This window comes from Talpa occidentalis, unplaced genomic scaffold (assembly GCF_014898055.3).
Source record: "Talpa occidentalis isolate TD23 unplaced genomic scaffold, MPIMG_talOcc4v2.1 talOcc4.12, whole genome shotgun sequence".
In the NCBI taxonomy this organism is placed as follows: domain Eukaryota; kingdom Metazoa; phylum Chordata; class Mammalia; order Eulipotyphla; family Talpidae; genus Talpa; species Talpa occidentalis.
In genome coordinates, this window is record NW_023601212.1 from 23,534,817 (window position 1) to 23,559,032 (window position 24,216).

The 24,216-nt window shown below is 38.3% G+C and overlaps 3 protein-coding genes across 3 annotated transcripts in view; all 3 read right to left on the reverse strand.

Annotated features, from left to right (window-relative positions):
• The window catches only part of LOC119242111 (olfactory receptor 151-like), a 368,040-nt gene that overhangs the window by 333,728 nt on the left and 10,096 nt on the right, over positions 1 to 24,216 (reverse strand). The gene's annotated exons all lie outside the window — the stretch shown is intronic.
• LOC119239945 (olfactory receptor 145-like) lies at positions 10,077 to 11,021 on the reverse strand. Its single transcript, XM_037504335.1, has one exon. The coding sequence runs from the start codon at positions 11,010 to 11,012 to the stop codon at positions 10,077 to 10,079; it is 936 nt and encodes a 311-aa protein (XP_037360232.1). The 5' UTR covers positions 11,013 to 11,021.
• LOC119239946 (olfactory receptor 8B12-like) lies at positions 22,407 to 23,339 on the reverse strand. Its single transcript, XM_037504336.1, has one exon. The coding sequence runs from the start codon at positions 23,337 to 23,339 to the stop codon at positions 22,407 to 22,409; it is 933 nt and encodes a 310-aa protein (XP_037360233.1).

Genomic DNA, 24,216 nt, shown 5'->3' on the forward strand with positions numbered 1-24,216 from the left:
CTACTTGTGCTACTCTTTACAAGGTATATATTCAGTTCTTTTGGACACATATCCAGAAGGGGAAATATTAATGTTTTGCATTATTGGATTTTTTTCAGCTCTTACTGTCCTTTGCTTTTTATTCTTCTTTCCTTCATTTTTCATTTTTTAGGAGTCCAAGTTTTTATCTGATATCATTTTCCTTCAGTCAAAAGAATTTCTTTGATCACTTGTTATACAACAGATCAGTTGACAACATAATACTATATTCTGTAATAGATCTCTTCCCTGGAAACGTCTATTTTGCTCTCATTCTTGAATATTTTTGCAAAATATAGAATTCTCTATTGCCAGTGCAGTTTATTTTTCCTGTTAATATTTTAAACTTGTAGCTCTATTCTCTTTGGGCTTCCATAGTTGAATATGAGAAATCAGCTTTTTACCAAATCATTGTATATAATTATTTTTCTTTCATCAAATTTTTAAGGTTTATCTTTCATCTTTGATTTAAACAACTTCACTATGATGTGCTTTTGCATAAACTTTTTAAATGTTAAGTCGGCTTGGTATTTACTTTGCAGCTTTTATCTAAAAATGCCAGTCTTTTTATCAAATTTGGGAAAATTACAAGGATTTTTTTCTTCGGGTATTTTTTGTACCCAGTCTTTCTCTTTTTTTTTTTTTTTTTTTTTGGTATTACTGTTAAATATGTTTGGCCATTTAACATAATCTAACAAAGGCTTTGTTCATGATCTCAGTCTTTTCTCTGTGTTTCACCTTGGTTAATATATTTTCCATTGGTAAATCTTCAAGTTTGCTTGTTCTTTTTTCTGTCATGTCCATTTAGTTGTTAGGCATATCCATCCCTTATTTCAGAAATTGTGTTTTTCCATTATAGAAATTTTTTTATTGTTTCTATGTGTATGTTGAAATTATCACTTGCATGTAAGATTTTCATTCATTGAAAACGTTTTGTTTTACCTTACTGAGTAAAGGTATAACTTTTAAAATTCTTATCTGTTAGTTCCAACATCCAGTTCCTCTTGTGGTCTGACACAATTGGATTTATTCTTGAGAAGCTTTTCCATGGTCTTAGTTCTGACAGATAATTTTGATTACATTCTGGACATTGTGAATGTTAAGCAGAGCGTCTAGAATCTGTTATTTTTCCCCAATGTGTTTTATTTCCCTCACAAACTCCGTTTCTTAGGCAGTTTCTCTGACACCAGTTCAGATATCTTTATCTGAGCTGTTATGAATCTATTCGACATGCACAGGTTTTATTTAGTATACATTGTATTTTTGCTCTTATACCAAATTAATGGCGGTATTTTTATTTTGCTTTAAATTATCATTCGGAAACCATGCCCCATTTTATGTGACTTTTGTATTATTCTAAGAAAATGCATTATTGGATTTATGACTTATTAGAAATACATTGCTACAAATCATGAATGACAATGGGTTAATGGAAGAGAATGGCAAAGGGCATCACAGTCAGGGGAACTAAACAAGAAAAAGAAAGTTGAAGCCCAGTAAAGTCCTGCATATTTGGGCAAAGAAATATTATGGGCTGAATCACAAGATTATTGGGGTTGTTACTGGTGATAATCACTTACTCTATCCTTGCACATTCAGTAGAGAACTGATTTGAGAAATAACTTAGGAAGCCTCACAGAAGGACATCATTGATAACTCATACAAATAAAGTTAACTGGAAGATACTAGCTTTGCAGCCACGGTAGAATTCTCTAATTTCCTCATTATATTCCCGGGGTAAGTCTCATGAACCCAAGAACAAGGAGAAATAACATCAGGCCTTCCCTAACAAGGGGAAGAAGACATATGAAAGAGAAGGTAAATATTGGTAGAGAAGACAGGTCATCCCTAGAAGAAAGCCCGAATAGGTCTGAGCCATTCATTCCTAGTTCAGTCTCCCAGCATTAGCAGTAATGAGTCCCTCCTCTCCCTTAAGAAAGAGAATAGGAATGTGGATATAGAAAATGGATTCTCCCCATTCTTTACTCTCTTTGGGTATGGAAGTGTAGGTACCCATTTTAGAGGAATCATCTGCTTTGGCCCAAAAAAATTGGCCCATTTACACAGAGGGGGAATCATCTGCTTACACCAGGTTTCCTCTTGTGAATAAACATATGATTACATATTTCACATATGCACATAGTTGTATGTTAAGTTCTCACTTCCAAATTCCATAAATAGAGCTTGGAACAGTTTTACTGCTCCAATATTTTTTAAAATCATCTCCAAAGAGTAACTAGAAAATGTGATGACCACAATTCCTCAAAGACTATTTCCCCTTTAGCCCAGCAGTTTCCCTATATTGGTCACTTATCAGCCCTGTTTCCAGAGCCCCAGATCATGCTATGCAAATCAAATTTTGGGTAAACAAAATGGAGGAGACTGAATTCCCAAACAGGCTTCTTCCCTTCTATTATAAGGGAGAATAATTTACCCACAATGAGCAAAATGAAAAGTTCATTCATTATGTAGAACATCAAGATAAATATAAACTCTGTTGTGAATTTTATTCATAATCATGCATTAGGAGCAGAAAAAGTAGCTTCAGGAGGAAGTAATCTCAGGAGACAAATGACCAAGTCAAGTGCAATCTTTCTTACTGTCACATCAGTAACACAGAAACACCTCTCCCAGTCAGGAAGTGCACCCCTCACAACGCTCACTGTTCTCATTTCATGCACACCAGCTTCGATCCACTTTCTCAAACTCCCAACAGCTAGCATCTTATTTGCTAAAGGGCTACACTCAGGATACCAGAGCCTGTTTTTCCTTGAGCTTTCAGAGTGCCTGGAATATTACATGCTGGAGTACCCCCTGAGCCCAGGACTCGCAAATGTCAGGAGAGAAACACTCCACATGCCTGGTCCTGCTCGGGACCATCCTGAGGTATTGTCTTCAAAGATCCCAAAGGCTTTAGCCAAAGCTGCCCATCAACAGAGCTCACTAGATATCACACACGTTCTTAGTCTTCCTCAGTCTCACTTCTGCATTCTCTACAGAATGTACCTGGGAATGCTTCCTAACAAATAATTTTCACATGAATCTTCATCATAGAATCTTCTAGGGAACTGAATCCAAGCCTGAGGGAAAGGAAACCAAATAAAGAATGGAAAAGATTGTACACACAGAAAAGAGAGATTGAAAACCCTCACTTTTTAGGAAGAAAATGTTTAGAATTCAGAAAATGTGAAAAATTCAAAAATTTAAACACAGTTGATATGTCAGTATTCCTCCAACTCAAAGAGAAACATTCAGAGCTTTCAACTCTGGAGACTAGCTGTTGAGGAGATTGTTCAATATGCCTGCAACTTGGCTATCAAAGATAATGGTATGTCACAGCAGGGAACTTGGTACAAATGAAAATTCTCAAGTCCTACACCCGACCCACTGAACCAAAAAAAACTCTGTGATTGGGCCTAGAATCTTCATTTCAGCAACCTCTCCAAGTGATCTGGATATTTTTTAAACTGGAAAACCACTGTCATAGCTATGGGTCCCAGGAGGCACAAGCATATCCCTGACTCAAAGAAAAAGAAACAGCCTTCAATTGTGCCTCAGGAAAGAATAAATGGAGGGTGGTGGGAAGGGTGCACATGGAAGAAAGAATCCAAGAGTAATGTGACCTCAAACCCACCAGCTTAGGAAACAGGTGCTGATAAAAGTTTCTTTGGTGAGAAGAGATGTGTTACACTAGCAATGGTTGATGGTGGTGTGGTCACAGACAGACTGACGACTGCCACCAAGTGGGCCATGACACCATCAACATCTATTCCAATATAAACTAAGAGAACAGACCTGAGGGACACAGATCCATCCCGCAGTGACCACAGGCCACAAGTATTAAAACTGTCATCACTAATGACAAGGAAGCAGAAGAGCAGACTCTTGTACAACAAATGTGTGCATGTGATGTGGACCCTCTCTGATATCATTTGAATGACAAGAAATAGGGGAGACCGGAGACAAGGTAAAGGCAAGCTCACAATGTTGAACAGAGACGTCAGTTAAAATAAGCAAGTTTCAGAAGAGTATGGGGTGGTGCGCATGTCCGTTTGTGATACAAACAAAATGAAAGAAGTGGCAGCTGAGACACTTCCTATTGCCATTCTCTTCGGAGTCATCTCTGCAGGTAGGAGAGAAGAATCTCTTTATGTGCCAGATTCCATGACTCAGAAATGAGAGTTTCTATTGCAGGAACAGGAGAATGACTCGTCTTAACACAGGAAGACAAGGAATGGAGGAGTGCCTGTCTCTTCCTCTCTCTTTCTACACTTTATGAACACACTCCCATGTTTGAGAAGTGCCCCAAGACAGTCAGCAGCTCAGGAAATGAGTGATCTGGGAAGTAGGCTGGGCATACACTGGGTGCCCCGTCCTCAAAGCAAAGGTAGGCAAGTAGCATCACAGGAAGGGCCAGTCATTGCCTAAGTTGCTTAGGAACCATTTTTGAATCAGGCATGAGAACTGGGAAGAGACCTAGAGACATCATAGTCTTTACCTCTGATGTTTCAATCACACTCACCCCAGAACCAAATTAGGGTTCAGGACTCCATGTTAGGAAGGCGGAAAAATGAAGCCCGGATGTACCATAGTCACCCTCTCCCTTGCTCAGCTTAGTGTCTGCAGTGCAGAGTCTTACAGTCTCTGCTCCCCCATTTCCTAGAAGGAGAAAGGCTTGGGTGGTATAGGAAGAGGGTGCCCTAAGCATTTATACTTTTCCCTGGTATGGAAGGAAAATTAAAGCTTTCATTATCTTGGCATCAGTTCTGAGCCAAAGATCGTGATTTCAAGTCAAGGCTCATGCCAGATACTCCTCTCAATTGAAGAAAGAACACAACATCTCAGCACTGTAGCCATCAGCTGATATTTAAGAGGTTTTTTTTGGGTTTGGTTTTTTTTTTTTTTTTTAAACATGTGTGTAGACCAATTTCTGACTGGAAACCCAAAGATGCATCCCTCGGTGCTCTCCTGCTAGGAACTCCTGTAATAAACAAGGTCATTTTCACAAACAGAGCTCATGTGGACTTCTGCACAGAAGTTCATATCCCCCGTGGATTCTTTATCCCAGGGGTAGAAACCAGAGCCTCTCTTTCTGGAGTCATGGGTGGGGTGCGCGGTTAGCCCCAGGGGGGAGTCTCTAGGTTTACTCTTGACAGTGACAAATTTCAGTAATAGTGGTCCCAGCAACTGGTTAGGGTCCTAAAATGCTCAACAAACATGGCAAAGACCCTCATCACATTATCTTTTTTTCAGTAAAAGTATTTAGAAAACTTCAAAACTACTGGAGTCTCTGTGTTACCAATTAACAGTGGAAGTTGCTCCAAAAGGGCTTAAAACCTGTGCATGCCGGAAAAAAGAGAAGTAAATGCTGTGCTGCCATTGGCTCTCACAGAGCAGTAATGTGCCGTGTAAGACAGCAGGGAAGAATCACACATAACCATGGTGACATTTTTCTAAAGATACCTCACTTTGGGAGGCCAAGAATCAAAGTACATATTCTCTATTATCTTGGCGAAGGCAGAAGTTCACTATATGAATTTTTCATTTTTTGTATTCAATAATTATTCCATAATTCTATAATTTCTGCATTTGAAAAAGAAGATAGATATTAAATTATCCCCAGTTGCTGTAAAAAGTTTCCTCTCCAACATTTGAATTGGTTATTTGAATGACGGTGCAAGTTTTTCTAAAATTTACTTCCTTGAATAATGCTGTATATTTTCTCATAAATACGACATAGAATATAGTGGGATTTTATGTTATGTGCCTTGTTTCTGTGTCTTATTTTGGTTTTTTTGTGTGTGGCAAGGTTATTTACCATGGGATAGGTCCTCTTAAATTTTTGAAAGTGTACAAGTCAGCATTGTTAACTAGAGGTGCTGTGCTGCACAGCAGATCTCTAGAGCTTATTCATTTTATGTAACTGAAACTTCATACCCATTGAAAAACCAGAATAGGCATAACTTCTTCAAATTCAGCTCAGACCAAGGTTTTCTATCCATCTGATGGCCTCATTCCTAAATCTCAGAACATTAATCAAGGAGTATTAACAAGTGTTGAACCTAGGGCTTAAGAACGCTCCATAAATCTGACATGGAGTGCCCCCCAACAAGGGAAAATCAGATTTTGATATACAAATGCATCAAAACAGGAGTGTTACACTCTAACACTGGGGTACAAAGAGAAATATAAGCAAGAGATTGTGTATGTGATAAGATACTGAAAAAAAAAAATAGATAGCATGAAACTGAATGTGGAGAAGCACTAGTCACTCTTCCTAACTGGGGACAGAAAAATGGGGAAAAGAGGGTGTATTGTAGGGAATTTTAAGGATACAGCAGGTTTGCATATATTTAGAGGGAGAAGTGTCTGTAGAGAAAGAGATATTAAAGATCTAAGAGAAAAGAAATTTTTGAGGGAAGAAAATATCAAAGAAGATGAAAAGAAGATAATAAAAATTCAGTGTGCATTCTTGCTTTTAAAATACTTCTCTGAAACAAGGAATGATAGAGACTTTTTTAAGAGGATAAAATAAATAAATCTCAGACCAAAAGCCAGCAACTTAATTTGAAAATTCTAAATGCAGTCTTAATTAGAACCACAAGTAAAACCAGGATACCTAGTCTCCGATATTGCTTAACATTGTAACACTCCAATATATTAGAAAATGCAATTGTAAAGGGGAAAGGAATAAGAAAGAGGCATCAGAATCAAAAGGAAACAGGTAAAATTATCTCTACTTTCAGAAATTTTATTACATATTTCAAAGGCCTAAAATAACCCATGAAAAAAACTTGTGCAGATAATAACTATAATACAAAGCACAAAAACACAGAATTCAATAGAATTCATATATATTATAATCAGAAGATAGAATGAAAGCTAAAACCCTTATTACAGTGCAAAATAGATCAGGAAAATTAAGAGACACTCCTAAAAGATACTGAAGTAGAACTGAAAAAATATAATTTCATACTTCCTGATTGAAGAGCCAAAGATGTCAATTCTCCCTAAACATGCCTATAAATTTAAGATGCAATCAGTAAATAAGCTATTATTTTTTATGAAACTAGATAAATTATATAGGTTATCATTAAACATGAATAGCCAAGAAAATCCTCAAAACTAATAATAGACAACAACATGTGGGAAGTTATCTTCAAGACATGAAAATATTATGAAGCCCTTCTAGTTACAGTAGTGTGTAACTGGCTTTCAAGTAGACTGACAGACCAATAGAACAGAATGAAAAGCACAGAAATAGCACAAGTAACTATGAAGCTTCTGATTGGAGCTGCTGCCTTCATTACATACTGTAGACTAACATTAATTCTTGATATCAGCATGTTTTTCACCATCATTCACTTTTTAAAAGTTTTTGTTCTAAAACAACTGGATAGTGCTAAAACAACTGGATAGCCATATGGAAAAAGATAGAGTTGGATCCATTCCTCACACCATACACTGGTACAATTTCTAAAAAGATCATACATTCAAATGTGAAAAAATGAAATTATACAAACATTATGAAAAAAATGAGTGAATTTCTTCATAACTGAAGAAGAAAACATTTCTATCCATGGTTAAAATCCAGAAACAACAAAAGTTTAAGGAAAATCAAAAGTCAAAAAATATACAATCTATACCTAAGATAAATAAAAATTCCCTTAAAAATTGGGAACATCAAAATCTAAGAGAAAACTGGTGAAAGTCTATATAAAAAATAATACCAATAGCCATCAGTTACATGAAAACATCCCCATCTTCTTTATAGAGAAATGCAAATTATAACAATACTATAAGACTGTTTCTTACCTATCAGATTGGAAAATTTAAAAATTTGAGACTATACTACTTTGGAGAGACTATAGGTAAGTAGGCAGTCCTATTCTAAAGTTCATATGGAAATTCAAAAGATGTAAAAGAACAAAAACTTTTAAAAAGTGAATGATGGTGAAAAACATGCTGATATCAAGAATTAATGTTAGTCTACAGTAAGCAAAACTGAGTGGTAACTGGCATCAAGATAGAAAAATAGGACACAAGACAAGATGGTGGAGCAGAAAGATCCTGGGCTAACATCCTCCCATAGACACCAAGTACACTCAGATATGAACAATTCCTTGTGGAAATGATCTGAGAATGAACTGATCAATTTCTCTACAATGAGGGGCAAGAGACCACACCAAAATGGGTAGGAGAGAAAAAGAACCCAGCAAGGAACCCCAAATCCCAGGCTACTGGGTTCTCCCAGAGGAATAAGGGATTAACGAACCACATCAGGCACCTCAAACTTCAATGAACTATATACTTATGAATGATTACAACATGTTTTAAATAAGTTCAATAAAGAAAAAAAGATTTCTATTTCTTTCATCACCTACACTGTACTACATACCTAGTATACCAACTCTATTCCTGAACTCTTCATTCCTGAATTCAGGGTTCTATTTAATATCATCTAAAATACAATCCTCCCTTTAAGTTTATTCTTTCCATTCTAACAACAAGGAAAGGAATCAAAAGGTAAAATTAAACATTTATCCCAGCTTGTATCTTCTAATAGAAGAGAAACTTTCCTAATTAAAATTCTATAAGTCAAAATATTTCCCCAGCACTTCACCTATCATTACTTCTCAAAGAACTGTTACCATTAATGGTGAGTATAGAGCAAAAATTGTTCTTCTGATTTTTTAAAGTTATACTTAGTACACGATATTGTGGATTTATGAACTTATCCTGAAATCACCACCCCTTTCCCATATGCCCCATTATTAGAATATCATGACTATCTGCGTTTTTGAAAATTCAGTAGCAGTTGACTCTTAATAAACAGCAGCTTGGTTCTGGCCAATAATGATGTGTACTCACAACCATCTAGTATTCTGTTACGTTCTCCACACCACACCAGTGTCACCCAGTAGCAATATAATGCAAGCTACATACATGTTTAAACTTTCTAGTACATATATTAAAAAAACTACACATAAAAATTCACTTCAGTTGATATTTTATTCATTATATATATCCAAAATGTTATCACTCCAACAAGTAGTCAGTGTTTCAAAAGTTACCAATGAAATATATTACATTATTTTTCCATATTAATTCTTCAAAGATCAGGTGTGTATTTTACACTTACATTGCACACTTATAGTATGTCTTGATTTGGATGTCCACATTTCAAGTGCTCAGTGCCACACATGATTAGTGGCTACCACATCAGATAGTACTATTCTCAATTAACTTGGTCCATAACCACAGCAACCCTTGAAATGAGTTTCCAAATTCTATCTTTGTCAGTCTCAAAATAATATATGCCACCTCTACCCAACAACTTTATACCCCATAAATTACATTTCTCTCCCAGAGAAGTTCTAATTCACTAAACTATGTCCCTATAGCTCCACCCACCACGTCAGTGGTCCCCACACTTGCCTCTAGCTGAAAGCTAACATACACCCCACTTACACACTACAAAATTCATCAAACACTGATCTTGTCATTTTTCCAAGACCAACTCAACAAAATGTTTCACCTCCTACTCTCTTGCAAAATGCTATATATTAAAATTATCCTGTGAAAAGTAGCATGAAATTACTGTGAATATATTCACAGTTTAAATGTGCCAGGTCAACTAACATGTGAAATGAAATCTTCCAAGAAAGAAAAGAGGCAAGAAAACACGGCACAAAGAAAAACAAACTGGATTGGGATTCAAACTGTGATTACGGTCCCATCTCTGGTACTAGGTAGCTTTATGTCCTTGCACAACACAAAAAAATTTGAGTCACCAAAATATGAAATCTAACATAAAAGCATGGGATTAAATGATTTTTAGATCCTGTTCAATATTGAATATTCTGTAATTGTAGAAACAATTTTCATAAAATAAGCAAGGATGCATGCAGGGTGAAGGGAAATAAATCCATTTGGGGGAAGAGTTAAAATTCCTCTGTATATAGCACAGAAAGCAAGCATGAAGCTTGGTTTCCTCATTAAAATCATCATCTTCGCTAGTAAAAAAGTATATTTTTTTTCCAATCTCTAATATTTTTTCAAGAGATGGATATTCTGCCCAAGGTTTTCTTCAAAGCAAATTTGACATCCTTATTCCTCAGGCTATAGATTAATGGGTTGAACATGGGTACCACAATGGTATAGAACAGGGAAGACACTTTACCCTGGTCAAGGGGTAAAATAGAAGGAGGTTTGAGGTACATGAAAGCTCCTGACCCAAAGAAAAGAGAAACTGCAATTATATGGGAACTGCAAGTACTAAAGGCTTTGGACCTTCCTTCATTGGAGCTGATACGGAAAATGCTGCAGATAATGAAACCATAAGAGATAAAGATGGCAACAATGGGCACCCCAATGCCAATAGTCACAACAATAAAGACCACTAGTATATTTATGTAAGAGCTGTTGCAGGAGAGTTCAAGAAGGGGAAGGATGTCACACATATAGTGATTGATAAGGTTGTCAGCACAAAAGGTCAGAATCAACATATTTCCTGTATGGGCAAAAGCCCCAAAAACTCCCATGCCGTAGACACCCAACCAAAGGTACAAACACACTTGAGGGGACATGGTGACTGTGTACATCAGTGGTTTACAGATGGCAACATAGCGGTCATACGTCATCGCTGACAGGATGAAGGACTCAGAAAAAACAAAAAAACAAAAGAAGAAGAGCTGAGTCATACACCCTGCATAGGAGATGCTGTTCTTCTTTAAGACAAAGCTCATCAGCATTTTGGGGATGATGGCAGTCGAGTAACTGAAATCTATGAAGGACAGGTTCAAGAGGAAAAAGTACATGGGGATATGAAGGTGAGAGTTCAGTCCAATCAGGGTGATCAAGCCCAGGTTCCCCACCATGGTGAGCACGTAGAAACCTAGAAACAGGAAGAAGAGGGGGAGCTGGAGACTCAGCTGGTCGGTTAAGCCTGCGAGGATAAACTCCGTCACAGAAGAGATGTTAGCGGCAGCCATTCTCCTCTAGGAGGGTCTGGGCTGAGGAGAAAGACAAGATTTGCTCAATGAAAGAGCATAAACATTCTTAAGAATGGCATTTGAACAGAAAGATTTTTGAACTTCAAAATACTCGTATTTCCACATACCTGTGTCTATTTTCATGGTCCCCAAGTGCCTGAAGCCATCCTAGTGACTGTGGGTGAAATTTACCGCCACAGCAAGGCCTGGTCCCATGGAGGAGAGTCCACTAGGTTCAGCTGGATGACCCTCCGCCCTTCACTGTGACCCTCCTCTGTGTACTCCTTCCTCCTACACCCTAGACCATGGCTGGAAGCCCTGAGACCCTCTTTTGGGGTGATTCTTGAGAGGTGGAAGTCATTTGACACTGCCTAGACCTTCCATCTGGGAGCCAGCACTAAACACAGCAGGGAGGCGAGGTCATGTTACCCAGTCTGTAGCTGGAATGACTGTGGGATTCAGATGTAATAATAATAATAATAATAATAATGGAGTTACACAGCAAAATTCATTAAATATAAGAAAGAAGAAACCACTAATGAGCACTAACTACGGAAAAGGCACTATTCAGAATGCTCGTAGCATTATGGTTATCCCTACTTGAAAGAAGAGGACGAGGACACTGGGTCTAATTGCACAAATCCCAAAGTTTAAATGGCAGCAGAAAGCAAACTCTGTAGATGATGACGTTGAGCTTTTAACCACAATTAGAGGACAGACAGGGTCAGGCAAGCACTCGCCCTCCTTTGGCTGGGAGGCACAGGCCTGTATTCTACTGACTGTGACTCATCATTTTCCCTGGAGACTCACATAGCCCTGGTGAAAAGAAAGTGAACTTGAAGCTCAGGCCCCCTCTGTTTTTGTTTCTTCGCCTTTGAATCAAAACCTCTAGCTTATCTTGGATTTCTTGCTGGGCTGAAGAACATCATCTCCACTAGTGGTTTTCTCTTCAGCCTCCTGTCCAACGTCCAGGGATGAAAATGGATCCTTCCTAACACCCATGGATAACTGGGGTCTAAAGAATTTTATTCCAGATGACACATCTCAGTGAGCTAGTTACAGAGATTCCCTAGGAGACTTTGCCCCAGAGACCTCCTTCCCTATGGAAGAAGAAATGCTTGTTTATGCCCTTAATAAGGCTTCACATGGTTTTTAATGAGCTAGTCTTTCATACCGGTTACATATTTTTAAGCACAGTTGAGAGCAAGCCCCTGTGGGAAAAACAATACTTGTTACCTCGTATTCAGCTCTGTGCACCAAAAATGTCTGCTACCACAGCAGCTCAGATGCAGAGCCAAAACAATGTACAGTTTTACCTCATTCCTCCCATTAACCTTTGAGATTAGATCTATTAATCTCCAGTTTCATTGTTTTTAGAAAAAGATTAATTTGAAGAACTCATAAAAGTCTATATACAGGGTCTCCCCAGTGGCACAGCTGTTGAGCACTAGGCTGCAAAGCTGCCACAGCCTCTGCAGCACCGGTTCGATCCCCGGCCGCCGGTGAGGGTCCCACATAGCGCACAAACCTCTTCTGCTGCCTGCTGCTCCCCTAAGTGGTGTACTTCGGTCCTTCTGCCTGTTCTGCTCCCCGCTCTGGCTCTGGTGAATTCTCTCACCCTCCCGCGCTTCTGACTGTACCCAGTGCTTGTATAAATAAATAAATCTTTAAAAAAAAAAAAAAGTCTATATACAGAATGTGAAAATGTAATTAATTATATTTTTTGAGGGCACCAGTGAACAGCATACTATTAATTGAATCATTGCCACAAATGAAGTTCTGTTCTGTTGCTAATATCTAAAATGCTCTTTCCATTGGGTCAAGTTTTAAACCAATGCAGGTATCAAATGATGAAATCAAATTTACTGACATAGTATATGGCAAATAAGGTGAACTAAGTCACAAAGATTAATTAGGTGAATCCAGTCATGATTTGTCTTAACTGCCTGAATTATAGTAAGCTATTCTGCAATTTTACTTTATTTTATTACTATTTTTATTGAGTTGATACAGGTTTACACCGTTGTTTGCGTTCCCACATCTCTATCATCTCCACTTTTAAAGTGAGGCGCACACAGAGATTCCAGAATTTTAAGTCAAATCCTGATTGGTCCAAAACCAAATTCACAAGGTCAGGAACCATGGTGGGCTTCTTAAGCAAACAAAAGATAATATATGTTGATGACAGCTCCCAATTTTGACCCCAGTCCTCATCCTGGCAGCAGTAAGCTGCACATATTGTCAAAACAGTTTTCTGGAAGGAGTTTCACTCATATATGGTTTAACTAAATGTTGTGTGTAAACTTGTACCAGGGGCTTTCATAAAGAATGACATTTCATGGCCAAGAAATGAATCTCTCAATTTGGAGAAATTGGAGCTCTGGTGCACTAGTAGATTGCATTGTTTTAGGATCCTGGGATAATGGCAGAAGTTCTATCATAGAAGTTAAGAAATGAAAACACAAAGGCAGAAATCATCTTCTACCAGATAAGTCCAACAAAAACCACTGCATGCAGACCTTTGTATACCAATGAGTAAATAAACATACATTGCATGGGCTTGTTCATCATTGCTTAAGACTCAGCAGTGATGGTGCCTCTCTTTTTGATTTACACTTGGAATTGTCCACATTCCAGGGCAATTCTAGTGAATCTCATCCCTAATTCTCAACCCACTGTGCAAAAGTTACAAATGAGAAAAAAGAAACAATTCATTAAAATAAGTTTTCCTTCAGATCCAAGTGCAAAAAAGACATGGGGGTTGGGGGAGGAATCTCTAAAAGCGCTAGGGGAATTTTATTACTTCAGAGATAGTTGCCATGGCAACCTCAATTCCAAAAGCATCTTAAGCAGGGCTTCTCTAAAGCCATGTTACCCAAAGTCTTATTCCAGTACAATAGAGAGCTTAAAAAAATAATTACTTTTTCCACTTGTGCAGTATTGATGTAGTTCCAAAACTTGAATTTCTGAAAATGACTTTCTTATATTTATGTTGAACTTAAACTATGTGTCTGTGTGTATACACACACAGACACATAGTTTAAGTAAATCTTATATATATACATACACACACACACAGTTTAAGTAAATCTTACACACACACACACTCTCTCTCTCTTTCGCTCTCTCTCTTTCTCTCTCTCTCTCTCTCTGTGGAATATTATGGGCCCTAGGAAGATTTACAGACAACAAAACACCCTGAACCCAGCCCTATCTATTATAGGAATCCCAGTTTTAATAAGGAGCAGCACACAGCGAAATAAGTCAGAAAGTGAGAGACAAGGGCCTCCCCGGTGGCGCAGCTTTTGGGCGCTGGGTTGCGAAGCTGCCCTCAGCCTCTGCGGCGCTGGTTCCATCCCCAGCTGCTCCCCGGCCACCGGAGGAGGGTCCCACATGGCGCGCAGACCTCTCCTGCCGCCCGCTGCTCCCCTCAGCAGTGTACTTCGGTCCTTCTGCCTGCTCTGCTCCCCGCTCTGGCTCTGGTGAATTCTCTCACCCTCCCGCGCTTCTGACTGTACCCAGTGCTTGTGTGTATAAATAAATAAATAAATCTTAAAAAAAAAATTTAAAAAAAAAAAAAAAAAAGAAAGTGAGAGACAATTGTCTCATATGTAGAATATAAATAACCAAAGTAAACAAACAAAGGGGATTACATTGGAAAATTGTTTCAAGGACATCTGTTTCAAGCCAGAATAGTCAGGAACCAAGTTTGAACCTTTCAAAAATGCCAATAAATAGATAATGTCAGAATGAAAATTTATTGACAGAAATGTACAAGAGCAAGAACTGAAGAATCTTAGAATTAAATCCCAATTCTATTCCTCATTTCCTGGGTGAAACCAAGTAAGTTATGTAACTTATGCTCAATGTCTCCATCTAAAAATGGGAAAATAATTCCAAATTTGCAGATATTTGTGAGGATTTAATTATACTCTAGTGAATATTCATATGACAAATATTAGCTGAGTTTATAAAATGCCATAGAAGACAAAGGTAGAAAGAATTTCAAAAGTGAGGGATGGTGATAGAAGCACTCAAAGAGAACTAAAAATTATCTGAATTTATTCTCTTGCATTACTTTCATGTATCTTCCCATATTACTCTTACTGTGCTTAGTCTAACAAGCTTTATACTATTCATTGATTATTTCAAGACTATCCCACAAGCCCCAACTAGATTAAAAATCTCTTCAATGAAAATTCTTAATTCAATAGCTTTTGGGTACACTAACGGTCACTACCCATAAGAGTGAATGTTATAAATTCTATAGATTATGAACTTGAATGTTGACACAGTGCAATAAAAATCCACACTGCAAACCCACAATTCCAGGAATACATTTTTACTACCCAAAGTAATCCATCAGAGGTTCTGATAAATTGACATTTTATTCCCACCAAGAAAAATAATATAAACTACATATAGTTTGGTCTACTGAAACCAAGTCTTAAACCTCTAATATGATAATACTGTGGTTGAAATGATGTTAAAGATTTCTGCCTGTCAACATCAAGATATTTGTAGAAGGAACTCCCCACCACCACCCCTGCTTTCTTACAGGCGTTAGCAAAGGAAGTCAGTAAGCAGCAGAAATTTTTGCAAAGACTAGTTAGAAAGCTGCCAAACAACCCAAAACTCCAAAAATTCTTTGCTTTCCTCAAGGAACTTAAATTTGGGAAACGTTGTGCTAATCAACAAAGTTGTGCTAATTAATAAAGATGTGTTAATTTAGACACAAATACTGTAAAATCTATCACCAACATAGAGTGTAGAGGGTACTGCAAAAATGAAGTCTGTCCTAGAAAGAACGATACATGCAAAGTTAATCTAGGACGAGCCCAAAATAGTCTTCCAGTGTAATTTAATGAAAGGGAGATACGTAATTTGATGGGTAGAAGCAGAGAGATTATTCTAAGCATAAAAGAGATGTCTTAACTCCTTAATCAAATTGAATTCAATCAAATGCCTTATCTGTGCAAGGAAACCAAGCAATGTATACCAAGCAATATAGGTGAGTGCTCTGGCTAGAGACCCCTCCATAATCTTTTTTTTTTTTCAAGATTTATTTTTATTTATATAAGAACTGAGGTAGAGGCCAGAGGGGTGGGAAGGTGAGAGGATTCACCAGAGACAGAGTGGGGAGCAGAACAGGCAGTGGGACTGAGGACACTGCTGAGGGGAGCAGCGGGTGAGACAGGAGAGGTCTGCTGCGCCATGTGGGTTTCTCCCCGGCCTGCAGGGAAGCAAACCCGCACTGCAGAGGCTGCGGACAATTTCACAGCACTGCACTCAACCCGCTGCGCCACTGGGTAGGCCCACCCTGCTCCCTGCCATAATCTTAATTGCAGCATTCAAGAAACTGTCCACAGTCCCTGAAAACCTCTCTGGGAAGGAAAGCCACATGCTCTCTCTGTTATGTTCCAATATTTTACAAAATTTACTCGTAGGAACTTCATTGTGGTGTTTAGCTGAAATCAAGAGGCAATGTGGTATCCTGGAAGAAGGCTAGGCTCAGGAATCTAAAGATCTGGCTCCGGTCATAAAATCTATAAAAGGAATAGACTAAACCAAATGTTTGTTAATTTTAGTGAACACTTTTCAGTCTGATCTCAACACCGTGACAACGAACTCCTTGAAATACTCATTTTTCCTTTCCTTTCAAAACACATCACTTTCCTAATCTTCTTCAAACTGCTAGCTGCTTCTCAGTCTCCTTCCAGAGCAAGTTTCTATCCTCAGTCTTCTCTAGGCTATTTAGGATCGTGTCCACTCCTGTGCCTTGAATTACCCTCTGCTAATGACTTCCAAATCTTTATTTCTATTCATATCTGAACAGTCTGTGGGCAGCTTCGCAGCCCAGTGCTCAACTGCTGCGCCACCAGGGGAGGCCCTAGGTGCATATTTGATGCTCACTCATGTACATGACCTTAAAACATTTTCATTAAAATGATATATTACTGGTATCTTTTCAAATGTCGATAAAGAAACTTCAACATTATTCTTAATTTCCTTATAGCTCATTAATATCCCTTCAATGATGTACTATCACTTAGTATGTCAATTCTTCAACATTTTGCCATGTCCAGTTTGCACTGTGATAACCACTGCTAAAATCAATGTGCAATTTGCAAACTGAACCATTTATTTTTGAGGATAATTCCTAGAAATTAAATTGCTTAGCACAAAGCTATGCTCTTTAAGAACATTGCCAAAATGTCCTCATAATAGGCTTTTCAAAATTACTCTCCTACCAGCAATGCAAAGGCATGCCTTCTCTCCAGTATCTTCCCTAACAAATAGAGCCAATCTAATGCGAATATGCCATCAAATTAATTTATATTTCTATGATTACAAGTTATACTGGGCTTCAGGAATTTAATTTTATGACATTTATATGTTGTACTTGAATTTAAATCTACTTTAGTAAAATATAATTGGCATACAATAAGATCAGCCCATGTACATTTCAGTGATTTTTGACAAATGTATATGCCCATGTAACTGACACTCAATCAAGCTATATTATTACATATTTTCATTACCCCAAAAAGTTCCCTGGTCTTAGAAAACTACTGCCTAATTTTTGCCCGTTTTCAAATTTTATAAAAATGTAATAACAGAGCATGTACTCTTGTGTTAAGTTCCTTTCATTCAGCATAATTTGAGATCATTTTGTTGCATACATCAGAAGCTTCTTCATTTTTAGTGTTGAATAATATTCAGTCATATGACTATACCACAATGTATTTACTCATTCACCAGCTGAGGGAAAATGAAACTATTCCCAAATTGGGGCAAATATAAATAAAGCTATTATGAATATTCATGCACAAGTTTATTTTGGAGAAAAGCTTGCATTTCACTTGGGTAAATAGGAGCAGAATCAGTGCATCATATGCAACATATTTCACTAATTTTTAATTTTATTAAAATATGTCAGTGATTTCTAAATTGGTTGTACCATATTACACTCCCACCAGCAATAAATGAGAATTCTAGGTACTCACCAATTGTCTGTATTTTTAACTTAGTCACTCAGTTTGGCATAAAATGATATCTTATTGTGATTTTATTTACCTTTCTGTGATTACAAATGATACTTATTCTCCTTTCATTTTTTTACTGGCCATTTATTGATATACATATATATCTTCTTTTTTTTTTACTATTTCTAATTGGCTATTGTGTTTTCTTTTTATTAAACTGTAAACGTTCTCTATTCTGAACATATCTCTTGTCATACATGTTGAATACTTTTTCTCCCAGAGAGTAACCTTTTATTTTCTTAGCAGCATATTTTAAGGAACAGAGTTTGACATTTTTATGAAATCCCATTTAGATTGTGTTTTTTGCTTTTATTGTTCTGTGTAAATTTTTTTTGCCCAGCCCAACATTGTAAAATTTTTTTCTTCTATGTCTTCTTTTGACATTGTTTTTGCCTTAGTGGTTAGGCCATTGGTCCATCCTGAGTTACGTTTAACTCTTTATTATGGAGTATTTCAAATTATGAAAAGTAGAGAGGAATACAGTTATCTATGTGCCCTTCCAATTACAACAATTATCAACACTATGCCACATCAAGACACATTTTAGTTAAAAAAAAAAGAGTATCTAGGAATATCACGGAGACTATAACCAAGATGAGAAAGCATACATTGTACAAAAATGAAGAACGATGTAAAAAAATATAAAATAAAAAAAAGCAACAAAAGAAAAGCTTGTCACACACAAGGGAAATTGCATTAGACTATCAGATTTTTTCAATGGAAACTTTGGAGACAGAAGAGAGTGGCATGACATGCTGAAAGGAAAAAGCTTCCAGGAAAAATTCTTTACTTTGTAAAGGTTAATGTTCAGAACTGAAAGAGATTAAGAGTTTCCCAGAAATCAAAAACTAAAGGAGTTCATCACCACTAAGCTGGCCTTCTAAGAAATGTCAGAGATTTCTTTAAACAGAAAAGAAATGGCATCAACATCTAGAAAACACACAAAAGAAAAATCTCACCGGAGAAGGTAATTGTACATAGAAGCAGTGAGTCTATCATTTATAAAGCAAGCATGAAGATGAAAAGATAAAAGTAGTAAAATTAAAACTACAGTCCTTTATCATGGGATATGTATAATACAAAAACATAAGATACAAAACTTTGGGTGAGGGAGTAAACAAAATATAAAGTTTTAAAATGTGTTCAGAGTTAAGAAGTTATCATCCCAAACACAGTACTGTACACATAGAATATTCTAAGGGAAATAAATCAGACAGAAGACAAATACTGTATGATCTCACTTATATGTAAAATCTAAAAAAAGAAAAAATCATAGAAACATAGAACAGGCTGATGGTTGACGAAGGTGGGGGTGAGAGTGGGGGAAATGGATGAAGTTGGTCAAAAGACACAAGCTTCCAGCCATAAGGTAAGTAATTTCTGGGGAAGTAACTCACAGCATGGAGATTCTAGTTAAAAATAATGTACTGCTGGGCCCTCCCTGGTGGCACAAGGGGTTAAGATGCAACCTATGTAGCAATCTGCAGCCACTGCAGCACAAGTTCGATCCCTGGCCAGGGAGGTGACCCACATGGCGCAGCAGACCTCTCCTGACTCACCCGCTGCTCCCCTCAGCAGTGTATTTCGGTCAATCTGCCTATTCTGTTCCCCACTCTGTCTCTGGTGAATCCTCTCACTTCCCCACACCTCTGGCCTACACCCCAGTATTTGCATGCATAATTTAAAAAATCTTTAAAAATAATAATGTATTGCTGATCTGAAACGAAACTGGGGACATGAGGACCAGTGTCTCACCAAGGAGAAGAGAGAGAACCCATTGGAAAGGGTAGGAAAGACTTAGAAGGCATCAGGAACAATACCATTCACCAAGAGGTGAAGAGCAGGAGGGTTATCTGCCCTTCCACCACTATGTCCCCAGGCTGCCTGTAGCCCCAGTCAGGGAATGGGAGCACATACTTTTCAGAGAGAACATAGTCTATACATCTGTCCAGTGAATTGGTTCAGCAGGGGGGGAATTATTTTCTATTTTGTGATGCCATATTTCCTTGATTTTTCATAGTCTGAGTCATGAACATCTGCTTTCACATTTGAAGTACTATGCCTTCCTTTTTACATTTTTTGTTACTCAAATCATTTTATTTTTACGGTATATTTTTTATTGAGGTAACATTGGTTTATAATACTGTATATGATTCAGAAGTAGAGGTTCACACCTCATCAGATGAATTAACTATTCCACACCGACCACCAAGGTTTATAACCCATACCAAACTCAACCCACAGTCTTCCACCATAGCCCATTGGGGTCCCTCCCTCCTTTGCTCCCCACACTCACTCTCTCACTCTGGTTGCCTGAATTCTAAGGTCTAATACCTTCCCTAATTAAAACTTTGTCTTCTTTGATTTTTAATATCAACAGGCTGGCTGCTGAAAACCTCTTGTAGTCCAAATGGTGGCACTTCAGTTCAAGTTCATGGTCTCTTCTACCAGGGCTGACTCAGGCAGATGCAACCGGAGCTAATGGGAGGAACTGGTGGCAAAGTTGGAGGAGATGGGGCTTAGCACCTGGGACTTTGGGGTCTCCACAGTGAAGGGATTCCATAGCAGAACACTCCCAGAATTCCATGGGAGGCCCTCCTGCTGACTCCTGAAGCAGACAAGAGGTAAAGAATTCCTTCCATGTCCTTCAGGATTCTCACCTTCCTCCTTCCCTTATCTCTCCCTACCAGTCAGAGGTCAGAGATAGCTCCTCAGAAACATGGGTGCTTCCTGAGGTAAATGTATCCTTTCATTATAACTGGCACAACTGGAAGAGCCAGGTAATCACTCACCACTTCCTCTTTCTACCTCCTCTGTAGGACAGGTCAATGCTTTCCTGCCAGAGAGGATGCTGGTGCTACTAAGGCACAGTAGCACAGCCCTGTGTAGAATGTGTGTGTGTGTGTATAGTGTGTGTGTTCTGTGTATGGGTGTATGTGTGTCTATCTGTCTGTCTGCCTGGGGTGAGGGAGAGGCCCTTACAATTTCCTCCCTCTCTTTTGCATCCAAACTCATCTCTACCCTCCTCTACTAACTACCAGATTCTCCTGTCAGGCAGTCTGGACATCCATAATTTCTCTAACAAATATGGGTATCCACCAAGTTCGCACACTTCAGGTTCCCTTTATCCTGATCATGATGAGCAAAGGTGGATATGCAGCCCCACTAAGATTCTCCCCGCTCATGTTCCAATGCAGAGGTGGGTAGAAACCTCCCAGCCACTGAGGTTCAGTATGCAGAGGCATTTCTTTTTCAATTATGGATGTCCAATTACTTGCCAATCAAAGAGGAGAGAAAAAAGGAATGACTCACCCTGCCATAATTCTAACATCACCATTATTTTCATTTTAACTCTTTTATCTTCAATGTTGGTTCTTATAAATAGCATAAAATTGTGTTTTACTTTGCTTTTGTTTTTTAATTGTGCTTACATACATGCTTACATGCTTACATACATGCAAACTTTTCTTTATCCCAAAAAAGATAACCTTCTTAAAGAAGAGCACATAAGTCAAAGTGTCCCCCATTATTTATTAGTACTTCTCCAAGGAACCTTCATTACTAACAAATCATTGAGATCAAAGTGTGCTGATTTATAAACATATTCATACATACGTATTTACTCCTCCCTTAGAACTTAGACACTTAGTTGGTTATCCTGAGTCACAGATCTTCCATCATAGCTAAAATACCCACTCTCAGCCTTAGAAAAACATTGTAGATCCTGACTCTCAATCGTCAAATAATGTATGAAACATTCCACTCAATATCTTTGGAACTATTAAAACTACAAGAGTCCTAATCCATTAAACTGGTTCCCAAGGCATCCACAATAATCTCAGGAATTACCACACTTTACCTGCTGTTTGGTATTTACGTACTTACCACTCACACTACAATCTTAACACACCTGTCTTTTCATTTAGTGAAGATTAATGTAAATAAGTTTTTCACATTCTACCCTCTTGAATAAAAATGTAATGTTTACAAAAAGGTTATTTTAAAATATATGAATAGAATTAAATTTTAATATGCTAAAGTATCATACTCATACAATCTGCAAGGGCAAAAATGAAGCAAGAGAACAAGGCATAAAAGAAAATAAAGAGTTGGTGGTTGGGTAGCCTTGATCAACAAGTATACTCTAAGTCTCCAAGGATAAGTGAGGAGATTAGGTCAATTTATTTATAAATTCCATTCAAAATTAAATGATCTAGGATCATAGGAAAAAAATTTGAGTATAATAATATTGGAATAGTAAAGATGAGTTAACAGGGCAAATAAATCTATAGAAAATGCTCAAAGACTTAAACTTTTCTGTGCCTATCTCCCTTCTCAAATACTTTTCTCAAGAAGGCATTTTTATTCCCAAAGTTTTCCTCAGGGAAACTTTGACATCCTTGTTCCTCAAACTATAGATTAGTGGGTTTAACATTGGCACCACAATGGTATAGAACAAAGAGGACACTTTCCCCTGCTCAAGGGGCAAAACAGAAGGTGGTTTGAGGTACATGAAAGCCCCAGAACCAAAGAACAGGCAAACCACAATGATGTGGGAGCTACATGTACTGAAAGCTTTGGACTTGCCCTCAGTGGAGGGAATGTGGAGGATGCTGAAGAGGATCAGAGCATAAGAGATGAAAATGGTGACCAAGGGCACTCCAATGTCAATGGCCACAACTACGAAGACCACCAGCTCGTGCACGTAAGTGCTGTTGCAGGACAGTTCAAGGAGAGGAAGGATGTCACACATGAAATGATTGACAAGGTTGTCAGCACAGAAGGTCAGGCTTGCTATGCTTCCTGTGTGGGCCATGGCCCCTGAGAACCCCATCACATAGACACCCAACAAAAGGAGGAAACAGACCTGGGGAGACATGGTGGTCGTGTACACCAGTGGTTTGCAGATGGCGACATAGCGGTCATACGCCATCGCTGACAGGACGAAAGACTCAGAGATGACAAAAAAACAGAAGAAAAAGAGTTGAGTCAGACATGATGCATGGAAGATTTGATTCTTCTTTGAGACAAAACTCTTCAGCATTTTGGGGATGATGGTAGTGGAATAACTGAAGTCTATGAAGGAGAGGTTGAAGAGGAAGAAATACATGGGGGTGTGGAGACGAGTGTTCATCCCAATCAGGGTGATCAAGCCCAGGTTCCCCACCACGGTGACCACATAGAAACTTAGAAACAGGAAAAAGAGAGGGAGCTGTAGTCCTGGCTTGTCTGTTAAGCCTGCGAGGATAAACTCTGTCACAGAGAAGTTCTCAGCTGCCATTCTCCTCTAGAAAGGTGGGGGGAAGGTCTGTAGGGACAAGAGAAGAAAACTGCTTAGAGAGAGAGAAACATCACCGCTGCCCTCCCCGTATCTTGAGAATGGAATCCACAGAGAGATTTGAACTTTGGTACAGTAGAAAGATTTTCATTATGTGCTACAGATCTGCCTTCACAGATCCAGATCTAGAGAATAACATGGGGGTCCACACCACCTTCAGGATGAGAACCAGCACTTGGAGAGAGGGGTGCCAGAAAGGAGGTCAATGGTGATAGGTCTTTAAGTCAGTTGATTTTCTATGTCCTTTCTCTTGCCTCTGCTTCAGTGAATGAAACCTGAGTCCCACCTGGCTAAGACACCAGGACCTGCTCAGAGCTTCTGGTCTGCGTCACTGCTCTCAGATCAAAATTTTTCCAAGATCTCTTAGCTCAAGGGGTTTAGGTTTTATGATAATTATTACAACACTATTTAGATGTTACTGAGAGGCCATGTTCTAAGCTGTGTGACAGTATTATCCCCATTTTACAGGTGAGACAGACGAATTAAGTTACCAGCCCAGAGACCCAAAATTTCTGAGTTGCAGCCAAAAGGTGAAGGTGGGCAGTCTGACTCTCAGGACTTACACTGTGTTTCAAGCAGCAGCTGTGTTTCAAGACTGACAAGAGGCAGGCAGGCACTCACCTTCCCTTAGGATAAAGTAGTAATGCTCTATTCTACTGTCTTGTCCACAGTCTTCCCAGGAAGGACAATGATCTTAGTTAATAAAGATGAAGATTTGAGCCTGGAACTCACTCCTTCTAGTTGGAGTCACAAAATGAGAACCTTTCGTTAACCTTGTGACTCTGCACTGAAAACATGCTTTCCAATTGTTGATTCACCC

Bases quoted from the DNA above. Each gene is read 5' to 3' on its own strand.
- LOC119239945 (XM_037504335.1), bottom strand. From the start codon at position 11,012: ATGGCTGCCGCTAACATCTCTTCTGTGACGGAGTTTATCCTCGCAGGC.
- LOC119239946 (XM_037504336.1), bottom strand. From the start codon at position 23,339: ATGGCAGCTGAGAACTTCTCTGTGACAGAGTTTATCCTCGCAGGCTTA.